Source organism: Euprymna scolopes, chromosome 6, assembly GCF_053919585.1.
Source record: "Euprymna scolopes isolate OS-2025 chromosome 6, ASM5391958v1, whole genome shotgun sequence".
NCBI lineage: Eukaryota > Metazoa > Mollusca > Cephalopoda > Sepiida > Sepiolidae > Euprymna > Euprymna scolopes.
This window is the reverse complement of record NC_136487.1, coordinates 36,913,945-36,927,414: the sequence shown is the minus strand read 5'-3', so window position 1 is coordinate 36,927,414 and position 13,470 is coordinate 36,913,945. Positions and strand designations below refer to the sequence as shown.

The 13,470-nt window shown below is 33.3% G+C and overlaps 1 protein-coding gene across 9 annotated transcripts in view; it reads right to left on the bottom strand.

The window, feature by feature from the left end:
• Positions 1 to 13,470, bottom strand: part of LOC145277605 (TOX high mobility group box family member 3-like) — a 730,818-nt gene that overhangs the window by 18,893 nt on the left and 698,455 nt on the right. For all 9 annotated transcript variants that reach the window (XM_080129132.1, XM_080129133.1, XM_080129128.1 and 6 more), the window contains one exon: positions 12,147 to 12,482. In XM_080129132.1, coding sequence (XP_079985258.1) covers positions 12,147 to 12,482 — 336 coding nt within the window. The remainder of the gene's footprint in view (positions 1 to 12,146; positions 12,483 to 13,470) is intronic.

Genomic DNA, 13,470 nt, shown 5'->3' with positions numbered 1-13,470 from the left:
TTTGTTTTGATTTCATTATTTTTATTGTGTAATAATTTATATCAGCCTGAAATATATTAAACATAAAAAAAACATTGTTAATGACTGTTTTGGTAGAAAAAAAGAAAAGAAAAGTCTATTGATGTCAGTCAGCTAGGAGGCATGTGAACGAGAAAAACGAAAGTAAAAACCAGGGAGACATCTGCTACAGAAGATCCCACGTTTATATAGAATGTACAGTAAAAAAAAAAAAAGCAATAAATAAATAAATTGACCGCAGTGCCCAATTATCAGAGTAAGAGTCCAAGATATTTACTAAAATAGGTACAGACAAAAGTTGTAGAAGTAAACCTGATGTTTGATAGCATATATATGCTTCCAGATTTCCAGGAAATGTAAGAGATAAATAACTTTCTACATTCTAGATTGTGACATTAAAGATTTGCTTTACATATCTGCTTTGATTCATAGGAGCAATATGGCTATGAAACCTTAAGTTCGTTTGGAAAACTTTTTCTGAACCTATTTAAAATTTATATATATATATATATATATATATATATATATATATATATATATAAACGTGTGTGTGAAAAGAAAAAAAAAAGTTTGGTTGCCTAGATGTAGATCCACTGAAACCAGTGTGTTTATTAAAAAATGCTCAATGGAGGACAAAGCAGGTATATAGCATGTTTATTATAAAAACATTATTTGTTACATATGTGCATACATGTTTCAGTGGAATCTCAATTTAGAGAGGTACACCTCATCAGACTGGTCCTTTTTTCCAAATTAAAAATAGGGACATAAAACAATAACTAAAAAAGGCGTTTTTATTTGTTTAATGTGTATGTTTAGCAATAAAATTACTATTTTAAACTTAAGCATGGCAGACTTACTGACGGACAGCACCTCTTATAGAAATGTGTGGACACATCTAAAAATTCTACTTCAAATTTAATTGTAATAGAATGAAAAAATTGCTATTTGAAACTTTATTTCTCATTAAATTCATTCAGTCTGCACATTTAGTGCTGAGTATTTTAAAAAAAATTGTTTGGTACTAAACAAGGTATATTACCACCGGAACATAAGCAACTACATGGATTGGAATTATAAGGAGCGGGTGCGTGGTGAGTTTGACAGGAAAATTTTTGTTCACATTACATTTAAATTTCTGTATATTGGTATTGTTGGCAAAACAAGGAACAAGAAGGGAATTCCAAAGGCAAGCGGGTTCGAGAAGACATTGATCACATGATCAAGTTGGCTGGAGCATGACACAACAATAAAAATGCTATTTCAAACTTAAGCATGATTGATTGAGCGACAGGCAGAAGCTCTTATGGTGTTACATAATGGACGGCCTCGATGTTGAATAGCGATTACACCAGCTAGTGTTAATCTTGACACGGGTCGAACTAAGTGCAGTCAAAGTGACATGAAGTGGGAAATAAATGAGTTCCCATGGAATAAAACAGGAAGATATATCATGTTAGGTCAGGTGAGGGTAAATATGTCAAAATAGTTAAAAAAAAAAAAAAAAAAAAAGAAAGAAAAAAAAAGAGCCATCAGTTTATGACGTCATGGATATCAAGGTTGACAGAGAGATAAAAGTTTCAGGAGTTTGGCTATGGAATGAGTGCAAAACAAACTGCCAATAATGCAGTAATAACTGAAAGGAAAACTTTGATATTTGCCAAGAGTGAAATGTCCCTTAAGATTTGTTTGCTGTGTCCACTCATTTACATCTTATTTATAAATAAAACAGTAGATATATGTATATGTATGTGTGTGTCTGAAAATATTTAACCGATAAACTTCTAGCTGCATAACACTGAAATTAACAGGAAATAGTAATCGTACACCAAGGATGGTTTATAACGGGTAAAATCTTTATTTAGATGGATGAATAACATGTTCAGAAATGTCGGCAAGTTGAAATGCAAAATGTTCAACTTGCCAACATTACTTTTGCGCATGTACAAATTCATTCATAGCTTGAAGTAGTTTAATTTTAAAACTCTCTTATCTGTCGATAGCTCAAATGGTAGGGAATGCTGCTGAAGCACTATTTTAGTTTCGATTCTAGCTGATAGAACCGAAGTCATTGGTTTTTTTTTACTTTTGAAATCACTGCTATATATTAGGTACAATATAATAGTCAACAGAGAATTAGCCATATAATAATAAATATGCAATCTGCATAAATCAAACTATCATATTTTAGTGTTATGACTGAGCAACTGACCTTCCCCGACTGCTAGTCCTTAATAAGGAAACTAATGAATTAGTTAAGAGAATACTAATCTCTCTCTCTCACACGCACACACACATTTAAAGCCATGCATAAAGATCTTTTAAAAAATGAAAACATTATAACAGAAATTCTTGCAGGTGTTCATTCAATGTGTGTATGACAGACGAATAGAAAAAAAAATCTCATAAAAAAAAAAAGTTAAGCAATAAGTGATAAGACATTGACCCAAACTTTCTAGTTTGAAGCTATGGTTGGTAACTTACTTTAGTAATTAATCTAATACATAAAATTATGTTGTCCGGATTTTAAAAGTTAGATCTAAATAGCATTTTAGCTGACAAATCAAAATTTGATTCTAACTAGCCAGTTTTCATTTGTTGTTATTGTACCATGTTATTTTGTTATAGACTAATGCACTTTGCTACAATTTATTTAAAATATAGTTAATAAAAAATGTAATTAGATATAGACATCCTTAAATAATCACTTTAAAACAAAAATGAGATAAGAGAAATAACAATTACTAAAAAGACTTATTTCTCTGCTTTTTAATAAAACTTGTTTATTTTTAAAATAGAAATATTTATAAAATAAAACTGAATGTAATAAATCTTGGGCAATCTCAGGTCGGTACACTTTGTAATCTACATAATAATTCTGCTCTTCCTTTATGGTAATGCTGCCGATATGCATATTTTAAATCAAAGGGAGGTAATTCATTAAAATTCGATGTAACAATATTAATATGACTTCTTTTGTGTATGTAAACAATAAGTAGACAGTAACTGATTTTTTTTTCAAGTAAATTTAATTACAAAAGTTTTAGCTAAGAAAGTTATTAACCAAGATGTGTAAAAAAAAAAAAAAAAAATAAATAAATAAATCCTATAAATTTTATTTTAAAGAATATTTTTTTCTTGAAAATTATGATTACAAATCTATTCCTAAAATGAATATTTTACTTTTATTTTTGCCATAAAATGAAACTAGCATCTAAGATTCTTATATCTCGTATTTGGAAATTAAAAAAAAAATTATCATTTTAATGACAAAGCAACCGTGGAATATTCACAGGGTCTGCTAGTAAAATTTATAAAAAGATAAAGTTGTATAAAAATATGTAAAGGACATAATTTTTGACATCATATCAATATAACATACAATTCCTTTGACACCAAAGTCAATAGGGTCAACGCCATTGTTGAGATGACTTGTTCCCTGACGGATGTTTCTAGTCCTACGCAGTTCTAAGAGGTTCACCCTTCCAGGTTTTATCTTCTCACCCTTTTAGAAGGGGTCAATTTATTGCTAATCTTCTGAAGCACCCTTATCATGAAATGTTGACAGGGGGTTGCCTAGGCATTTTTTGCAGACCAGAGTACTCTCAAATTCCACTTTCTGATTCTTGTGTCACATCTTACGGACGTGGGAGGGAGATAAATAGCCATCAGTATAATATCCATGTCTATATATATCTATTACCTAGAATGGAAGACTGGCCAGGATGTCAACTTGCTTAATAGCAAGTTTTCCCTTCCTCATACCAAATAAAAATCTAATTAAAAAAAAAAAAAACAGACAATTGTCTTAGTAATAAAAAAGAAAGAGAAAAAAGAACAAAAGTAAGCCGTGCATAAAAACTTAACAAAGCAAGGAAGATAAGGAAAGGATATAGAATAAATAGAAAGATGAGCATTTTTTTCCCCACAAATACATGATGATGTCTCCCACCTCCCTTGTAAAGCCTTCACCCATGGAATCTTTAATAAAATTCACAATCTTTTTTGCAATCCAACCATATTTGCTAGAAATAAACTTCAATCTATCTCGGACTTGTCCACCAGTTTTCATTGTTTTATCGCAGTTTAATGATAAGCTCCAAATGTGCAAATTGTGCTATGGGATAAGCTGATCTACCCATTTCTGGAATAAATGGACTTGCTCAAATATAATTACATTTAACATGTTATCAAGTTGCGATTCATAGCAGTTATGGCTCCAGATTCATGATTTGTATTTCTGCAACATATTTTTGCTAATACAATTTTTTGTTAACTGTGTTTGTCTTGATTTATTACCGGCCTACAAAGTTACAGCAGATTGTGAATTTTATGATCGATCTCATGGATGGTAGCATTTTTTTCGGGAAGGGTATCCTGCATATTTTAATCGTACAATTTTTTTTCATGTGTGTTTTGATAATTTTATTTGTTATAAAAAATTAACAGCATCACAGCTATGGATATGTCTTTGTTTGCCTCCAGGTCACCAATAATTTTAAATCCAGTTTGTTACACTAAACAGTTCAGCTAGCTTTTGATATTGCTAACTTGTATGGAAAAATCAAGAAAGTCTAAGTAACATAATTGTTATTGTAGTCAGTTTGTATTAAAAAAAAGAGAAAAAAAAACATACACACAGATCCACAATTTGCTGAAATGATTAAAATATGAGGTGCCTTCAATAAGTTTCCAGATTTTTTTGTATGGGCACTTTTATTGATAGTACAAACATGACACTTTAGTGCCCTTTGAAGTAATCTCCTTTGGCTGCAATGCACTTGTGTCGTTTCAACAACTTCTGGAAGGCCCTTGGTTGAGCGTACCAATGACCCTCATCACAATCTTTTTTATCTCCTCAATTGTCTCAGCCTCTAGAGTTTTCCTTGAGCTTAGGAAATAACCAAAAGTCACAGGGAGCAAAGCCTGGACTATAGGGAGGGTGAGGAACATCTCTCTGCTGTCATGACAATGTCTTTCTTTCTGATCTTCTTTGAGCACCTTTGGGACAAACTTTGCACAAATCTTCCACATCTTCAGTTCCTCACAAATAATTGTGTGTACAGTTCCCACACTGACATCAAATTGTGCACTTATTGTCTCTATAGACACACGACAGTCCTTATCCATGAAATTCTTTATTTGACCAATCAACTCTGGTGTTCTGACTTCCATACTCCTCCTACATCTCTCATCATCCCTCACAAACTCCCTGCCTTCTTTGAATTTCTTATGTTACTCAAAAACTGATGTTTGATTCATGCAAGATAGTTCAAAAGCAGTCTTCAGCATTCCATATGTTTCTGTGGCATAGTTCCTGCTGTAGCTGTTCATTTGAACCTGAAATCATAAAAATTGGTCTGTCATGTCATAAGATGTATAGCAGTAACATACCGAATGTTCAAGAGTCTACGACAATTTGAAATCCCTGTACAAAAAAGTTTGGAAACTTATTTAAGGCATCTTGTTGTATAATAATTGGGTTGTCAGTTCCTTATTGCTGATACTGTCTTGCATAGTTGACTGGCACCATTGCACCATTCACAGGAACACGCATGGTTGTGTTGTTGTCATTGTTTAAGTCAGTTTCACTTCTTTGAAATGGAATACGCAACATGAAATAATAATAACATTCAGTTTAACATCCATTTTATATGCTCGCATGTGTTGGATGGACGGCTTTTAGAAATTGTTTTCCAAACTAATTCGTCTCTGTCCAGGTCTTTATTCATCCTTCTTTCTCTCAAGTCAATTCTAATCATTTCCGCCCACGTTTTCCATGACCGTAACCCGATATGTCAACCGTTCAACATCTACTAATCCCAGAATTCTTATTCCTTATTTGAGAACGAGCTGAAGTTTTTTGGTTTGTTTCAGAAACAATTTACTAAATAAAATTGAAGAGGCCTCTGATTTTGTCCGTGTCACCTGTTTCCATGTCTTCCCACTAAACGAAACGTTACCTTCAAATTCTCATGACATCAGTCACACTAGAACCCATGTTCCTCATGTTAAATCTCTTCTTTTACCATTTATCAAAACTCTTCTCCAACCTGATGACTCATCGGACCATTGCTTACCCTCAACGTAAGAGTAATAAATAAAATGGTTGGCCTGATAACGAATCATGCACCTTATATTTGTTTAAACGACCTACAATTTTTCCAAATGATAAACTCACTAAGTATCAACCAGGCTCAACACTGTTTAACTTTGGTGATCTGACTGGTGTACAAATGCGAGTTGACCATATTGCTATACAACACTATGTAACCCAGTAAATCTCGACATGTTCGAGGTGTCATCAATTAGCACAAAAATGTTGTGCATTAATGACTTACCTAAAGCTAAATGGCAACAATGTCTCACCATTATCTGCCATCTTAAGTCTGGAAGAGATGCATGCAGAGTCTGTTCCAGTTTAGATACACTAAATGCACATGCATTTATGTATATAAAGTTAAGAATCTGTTATACTGGCCTTCCTTGAACAGAGGAATTTACACTGATTAGCACTATCAATAGTGCTAATAATTCCAACACCGCTGAGAGAGATGCAACTCCACTTTAACTGCTAGCCGAGTGACTAGCAGATATACACGCTAGTGTTGGGACGATTCCTAATTTTTATACGATTCCGATTCCGATTCCAGGAAAATATTGATTAACGATTCCGATACCAAGTACGATTCCGATTCCGATTCCTACGAAATTATTGTTTTGAAATATACCAAGTCGTTTTATACTTATGGTCGGTAGTTCCCAAATATGTTCCCTAACTTTGGAAGAGATATTTTATGTCTACACCAGTACACCGTCGTGTTTTGGTTTAAATAAAATTATTATATAATAAACTAAACGGAAAACTTAGCAAAATTTATTTTAGAGAAAATTTATTTTACTTAATTGGAATACAGAAAAAAAACTCAAAGAAAATAGAATTTATCCATCAGAGAAAAAAACAAATAAAATAGAATTTATATAACAGAACAAAAACAAGAAAATTAGAAAATAAATACACACGATTCATTGTTTTGGTCCTCATAATTAACAGATTTAATGAATTAAATAAAAAAAATATAGCGGAAGAGAAAGAAAATATATACTAATTAAATATAAAAAAGATAAATATTTAATTTAATAATTTATAAATGAACGTGCGTAATGAAAAAAAAAACAATATACCATGTGACATGGCGCCGTAGATACAAAATAACCTTTCCAAAGTTAACGACCATATATGAGAAATACCATTAATCGAAAGTTTGTGTTTTATACCAAAAAGGTAGATATAGCGAAAAGTTACAATTAAAGGAATTTCAAAAACGATTTTTTGTTTGGCTATTGATAGTTGTATTTGTGACGGCAGTTCTTCAGACCTCCATAATTCACAAGGAGTAGTTAACACCTATTATTTTTTCTTACTTTTTCATTGCTTTTACACGTTGTTTCTAACGTGAAGAATAAGTTTAGCCAAACTAATTTTGAAATAGGGTATATCAAAGGAACACATATAAAAATGATACCACTATAAAAAACAAATGAAATACTAGATAAAATTGAGCAAACATAATTACCAAAATTACAGAAAAAGATTTAAAAAAAAATGGTGAAGTTTGTTGAGTGAAATGAATTATTGAAAGAAAATTAATTGAACTAATAGAAATGTTAAATAAAAAAATGTCACATTTCAATATTTTTGTAATAATTAAATTCTCAGGGTTGTCGAAATTAAAAATTAAGTGATTTTTTTATTAGACTTCTTTCGAAGCTTGTTACCTTGAAAAATACATTTAAAACCCTGTTTTTTTAAAATAAATTGAAAAATAAACGCAATTAAAAAAATTTAATTGATAATTGAAACTTTAAAAACATATTAAACATTGAAAAATTACTTATCTCACAAATTAACGTCCAATAAATTAGATCCAGTCTTCATACAAGAATTCGGTTATAATAAATATATCTTTCCCAAACTTAAAAATTAAATCTTTTTTTTTTTTTCTTTGGAGAGAGAGAGAGAGTGTTTTAAAATCGCCGGGGAGTGCCGCCTAAAATTTTAAAGAAGTAAATTTTAGGAGTTTAGTGCCTTTCAAAGACGGTTATCATAATTTATTATCATCATTTAATTTCCTTTTTTTCCTCCCCCCCCCCACACCTTTCCACGTGGTTCAGTAGTTAACCAGTGCTCCTGTTGCTGTCAGTCAGCTATCTTTACCTAAGTTTTAATTTCTAGTTAAAAGAATTTTTCATGAATAGAATCAGCATTTTTAAAAATTATTTTTTTAGTTGTATATATTGTATTTACTCTTTGAAGTTAAGGAGGGTTAAAAAAATTGGTGACACCTAGATGGTGACGTAGGCAAAAAAAAAAAAGACACTGCGATTTCGACCCTCACTAATAAAACTGCTCTGAGTGACTAGTTGGTAATTTTTTGTTCCTTTTCTTTTTTATTTTGCTCCTCCAATTTATTTGGATGCATCATAGTTAAATGTTTTAACATGTTGGTTGTGGTCATGTAAGATGGTTTTATTCCTCGCGATATTTTAATTTGACAGACTTTGCAAATGGCTTTCAACTCATCATCTTCAAAAAGTTTCCATGGAAGACTTTTTTTGGACTTTGGCGTTGTACGTTCTATCCCAACCATTATCAATGGACCAGAGGTCATCTCGTCAGCGTCAGACAGGGCCAAACTATTTGCAAAGAACTTTGCAGCTAATTTTACCCTATGCGACGAAGGCCATCAACTCCCCATATTTTCTCCTACAACACAGAACAAGCTAGGTAACATACAAATATCCGTGCATGAGGTCGCCAAGCTAATCAAGAACCTAGATTCTAGTAAGGCAACTGGCCCTGATGGCATCCCAATTATAGTGTTAAAAAAGCTTCAACCAGAACTTGTCCCCATACTTACAAAACTATTTAAGCGCTGCCTTAAGGAGAAGTGCTTTCCGACCCCCTGGAAGACCTCATCAGTTTTCCCTGTATTTAAGAATTCAGTTGATAAGTCCTCTCCCTCTCAGTACAGACCAATAAGTCTCCTGTGTGTTATGAGTAAGTTGCTGGAATCAATATTAAATAGAGAAATAGTCAACCACCTCAGCAGGAATAACCTTCTTAGTGACACACAATATGGTTTCCGCTCTGCAAGATCTACCGCAGATGTGCTAACGGTTATATCCCACAGGATTAGTGAATCTTCCTTTCTAGGGCAATTGCTCTTGACATATCAAAGGCCTTCGACAAGGTATGGCATAAGGGTCTACTTCCAAAGATTTCCAGCTACGGTATAACTGGAAATGTTTTCTCAATCATTAAATCATTTCTCTCCGATAGGCTCATAAGAGTAGTGGTAGATGGACAAAAATCGGAGGCCTGCAATATAAATGCTGGAGTCCCTCAGGGGTCAATCCTGGGCCCAACTCTCTTCCTGATCTACATCAATGACCTCCCTAAACACATACTTAAATCATTCGTCGACATCTATGCTCATGACACGACCATCTACGGCAACACATCAAAGGCTGTAAATGACAAAGTTCTCTCGGATTCTCTCTCCTCTGATCTCGAGCGCATGGTTCAGTGGGGGAAGATGTGGCTGGTTACCTTTAATGCATCCAAAACCAAACTCCTATCCTTACATCATCAACGCTCTGATCCCCAGCTGGCATCAATTGTGATGGATGGCTCTCGTCTGGGTGAGGCCCCGTGTTTTGACAAGCTTCTGGGTTTGACCGTTACTCCTGATCTGAAATGGAACACATACATCAAGACTGTTGCCAAGGTCGCTGGAAAGATGGTGGGATCCTTCTACCGCTCCAGAAGATATCTCACTACTGATGCAATTCTCTATCTATATAAAAGCCAAGTATGTCCAAGGATGGAATACTTGCCATATCTGGGCAGGAGCTGCCAAAAACAGCCTATCCTGCCTTGACAGAGTACAAAATAGTCTTCGTGGTTTAGTGGGGGATGCTCTTTTCTCTACCCTGCAACCTCTCTCCCACAGAAGAGACGTTTCAAGCCTATCCTTGTTTTATCATTATTTTCATGGCAGGTGCTCGTCTGAACTCCAATCCCTGGTCCCCCCTCGCCAATCTTTCACGAAAAACACCCGTCTAGCTGAATCCACTGTGAAAAATTTCCCCCACTCTATATCTGTGCCTAAATCAAAACGTGGATTCCATGAACAAAGCTTCTTTCTTAGAACTGCACGCCTGTGGAACTCTGTTCCGTCTGCTTGCTTCCCCCCGGACTACAACTTGGATGTCTTCAAGTCCAATGTTAAAAATTCCTAATGAACCGCTCCCTAATTAAACACTTCATCAAATCTCCACACTAACGTAATGTACTTGCAATAACCCTTATCCCTGAGTGGCTTCCGGGCCTTGATAAGTGGTGATCACTGTGTAAAAAAAAAAAAAAAAAAAATCCGCTAAAAAAGACAAAAAGAAAAAAATATAAAGGGATGGGGCGGTAAATTGTACCAACCGGTAGTTAACAAAAAAAAACTTATAGAATTTAATTTTTGAAACCAATGTATAAAAGTTTACATAATGAAATGCAAATATGCATTTTCTTTTGAATTTTTTTTTTTTTTGGTTGACTGTGTTCAATTCACACATGGTTGATGCGGTTCAATATTGCTAAACTATAAGTCTTAAGTAAAATTCTATTTATAAATACTTTTTAAAATGAAATTATTTAATTAATCGTAAATATTATTTAGACATAAAATTAATTGATTACAAAACCTTTTAAAAATATATATATTAATTTCTTTTTCGTTCGGCAAAAAACTGCGCAAAACACTTTTAATTTTTAATTTAAAATTCTAGAAAAAAGATTATATTATTCTGCTTTTAATATAATCAAATTCAGGGTTTTATCTTTCTGGAGAAAAAAATTTAAAAAATGGATTTTATTTCAATGAAATTAAAAAAAAAAAAACTTGACTGAATTGAATTAATTACCCTTGAATTAACGAAGGGGCTATTTAATAACTTTAGGTTTGGAAGAGATAGGTATGGGGTCGATTTTTTGGAAACATCAAAAGAAGCCGACAACTGTCAAAACTTTGCGAAATAATACAACGTGATCAATTTCATTTTAGAGATATTTCTTTCAAAAGCCCTCTTTTAAAAAAAGAAAAAAAAGTACATTGTTCTATTAAACCGTTTACTGTTTAAATAATTTGACTTTGCTCGTTTTATTTTAAGAAAATATAAGTTGAAAAAGCATTTTCATTCAATATTAGAAGATTTGTCAGTAAAAAAAAACAATCGTCAAAAAGATAAGCGTTTTTTTTATTTTTACTCGCAATGTAGACCCCTGCATACTTCTTTTCAAGTTAACTCTTTTGTAGTTTTGATTACAATAGATCTGAATGAATGAATCTTGTAAGGGAGGGGGCACTAAGCATTGCCCTGTTAGTAATGAATTTCTTTGGTTTTTTTTTATAACATGCTACATTTCTCTCTTGCGGTTAGAAATATAAGGAATTTTTTTTTTTTTTTTCAACATCAGACTAAAAGAATCGTAATGAAGGAATCGGAAAATTAAGGTATTTTTTAACGATGCGATTCCGATTCCGATATCTCCCAAAATACACGATTCTTACGATTAACGATTCCGATTCCGATTAATCGTCCCACCACTAATACACGCTTTCCTATCTTTGTACATTATTGTTAATACACTTGTTCCTTAACCGAACCTCGACTTGATTGTTCTTATTTTCACTGTTGTTCCACGACACAACTGAATCCATCAGTGGAGATGCTACAACTTTGATTGGCACCGAAGTAATAGCTAAAGAGTAGGAGATAAAGAAAGGAGTGAGAAAGAGGAGGTAGTAGGAAAGAGTGCAGCGGGAATCGGACAGCGATGTGGAAGAAAGCGTACCTTCTGATAAATCTTACAACATAGCAAAAGGGAAAGCATTAAGAATCTTGACATAAAAACAAAACTTAAAGTATGATTAAAATCGACAGGTTCATCCTATTTCAGCCCATTTTATTCCGAGATTTATATTACCTCTATGACTCTCGGACAGAACTAGAAAAGTTAAAAAATAACGATGTGCAGCTGCCGAGGATCAAATGGCCCGAGATGGACTTACCTGATTCACAATGGTCTGCTGTAAGCTGTTATGTAAAGGTGAAGCTACCGAGACCCTTGAGACAACATTCTGCGGTTGCATGTGCTGTTGAGAAGAGTACTGGATCTGCTGTAAGGGAGACGATTCTTGGTGAATCTGCGGGTTCATCTGGTTGTAAGTATTCATAGAGTTCACCTTGTTCATTGGAGCAGCGGCGGCGGCGGCAGCAGCAGCAGCAGCGGCGGCAGCAGCATTCGCAGCGGCAGTGGGAGAATTGTTTACATTCATTGACTCCTTGGTGTTAAGTAATCGGGAGGAGTGAGACTTATCAGAGCCCATATTATCATCTGCAGGAGTCTGCAAATAAAAAAAAAAAAAAAAAAATGAAATAAAAATCAAGAAAAAAAGAATTAAAATAAGTTTAGACTGTTCTTTTATATAGCAGGGGCACTTTAAATAAAGAATTCATTTTTTTCCTTTGGCCTAGGATCACAAATGAAACATACTACAGGAATTTTACCTTTAAACGTTAATTCAACTCAAAAATTACTTTCTAATTGACAGTTTAGTGGCTTTGAAATCACTTTCAATGCAATAGTAAAAAAAAAAGTCAGCCATTTTTAATCCACTGTTAATGGATAAAAGTATTACTTTATGACTATTCAGAGTACATTTATGTATTGAATTGGACTTCCTGGAATTGCAATCCATCATAATTTGGTTTTCCTCAAATTGTGATCCATCATTATTTGGTTTTCCTCATACTGTGATCCATCATGAGGTTGAAAGCTCATTTGATCTCTCAGGTTTCATACTGTTTGTTCTGTTGTTTAACGCCCCCACCCTCTCCTGATTATAAAATATTTTTTACGTATTACATCAGATCTCTGTTGACCCATTTTTATCCCAGATACGTAATCGTCCCATAGTCCATTCAGCTTCACCTGAATTTCACATCACATTCCTTTTTAAAACATTTTGAAAAATCTGTATTTATTTGTCTATTGTTTTGCATTATTTCACATCATGGATCAAGAAATGTTCTGCTTTCTAATCTCTCTCCAAAAACAACTTTTCTTCATTTTTTTATTACAATCTTTTCATATGTAGTTTTGGACTAAAGTAACTTCATCCTGGTTTCTGTCTGCATTATATTATTAAACTTGGGATTAACATCAATTAAGTGATGACTTCACAATCTCCAAAACTCCTCACCATTCGTTACAGTTTCATCGAACAAACAACCTTCCAAGGAGAAAAATCATTTCAGAAACATCAATTATGCAGTTTATCAGATAGTAAACACTTGTAGATATCGCCATAAAAATCCAACAGTTTCAGTGAA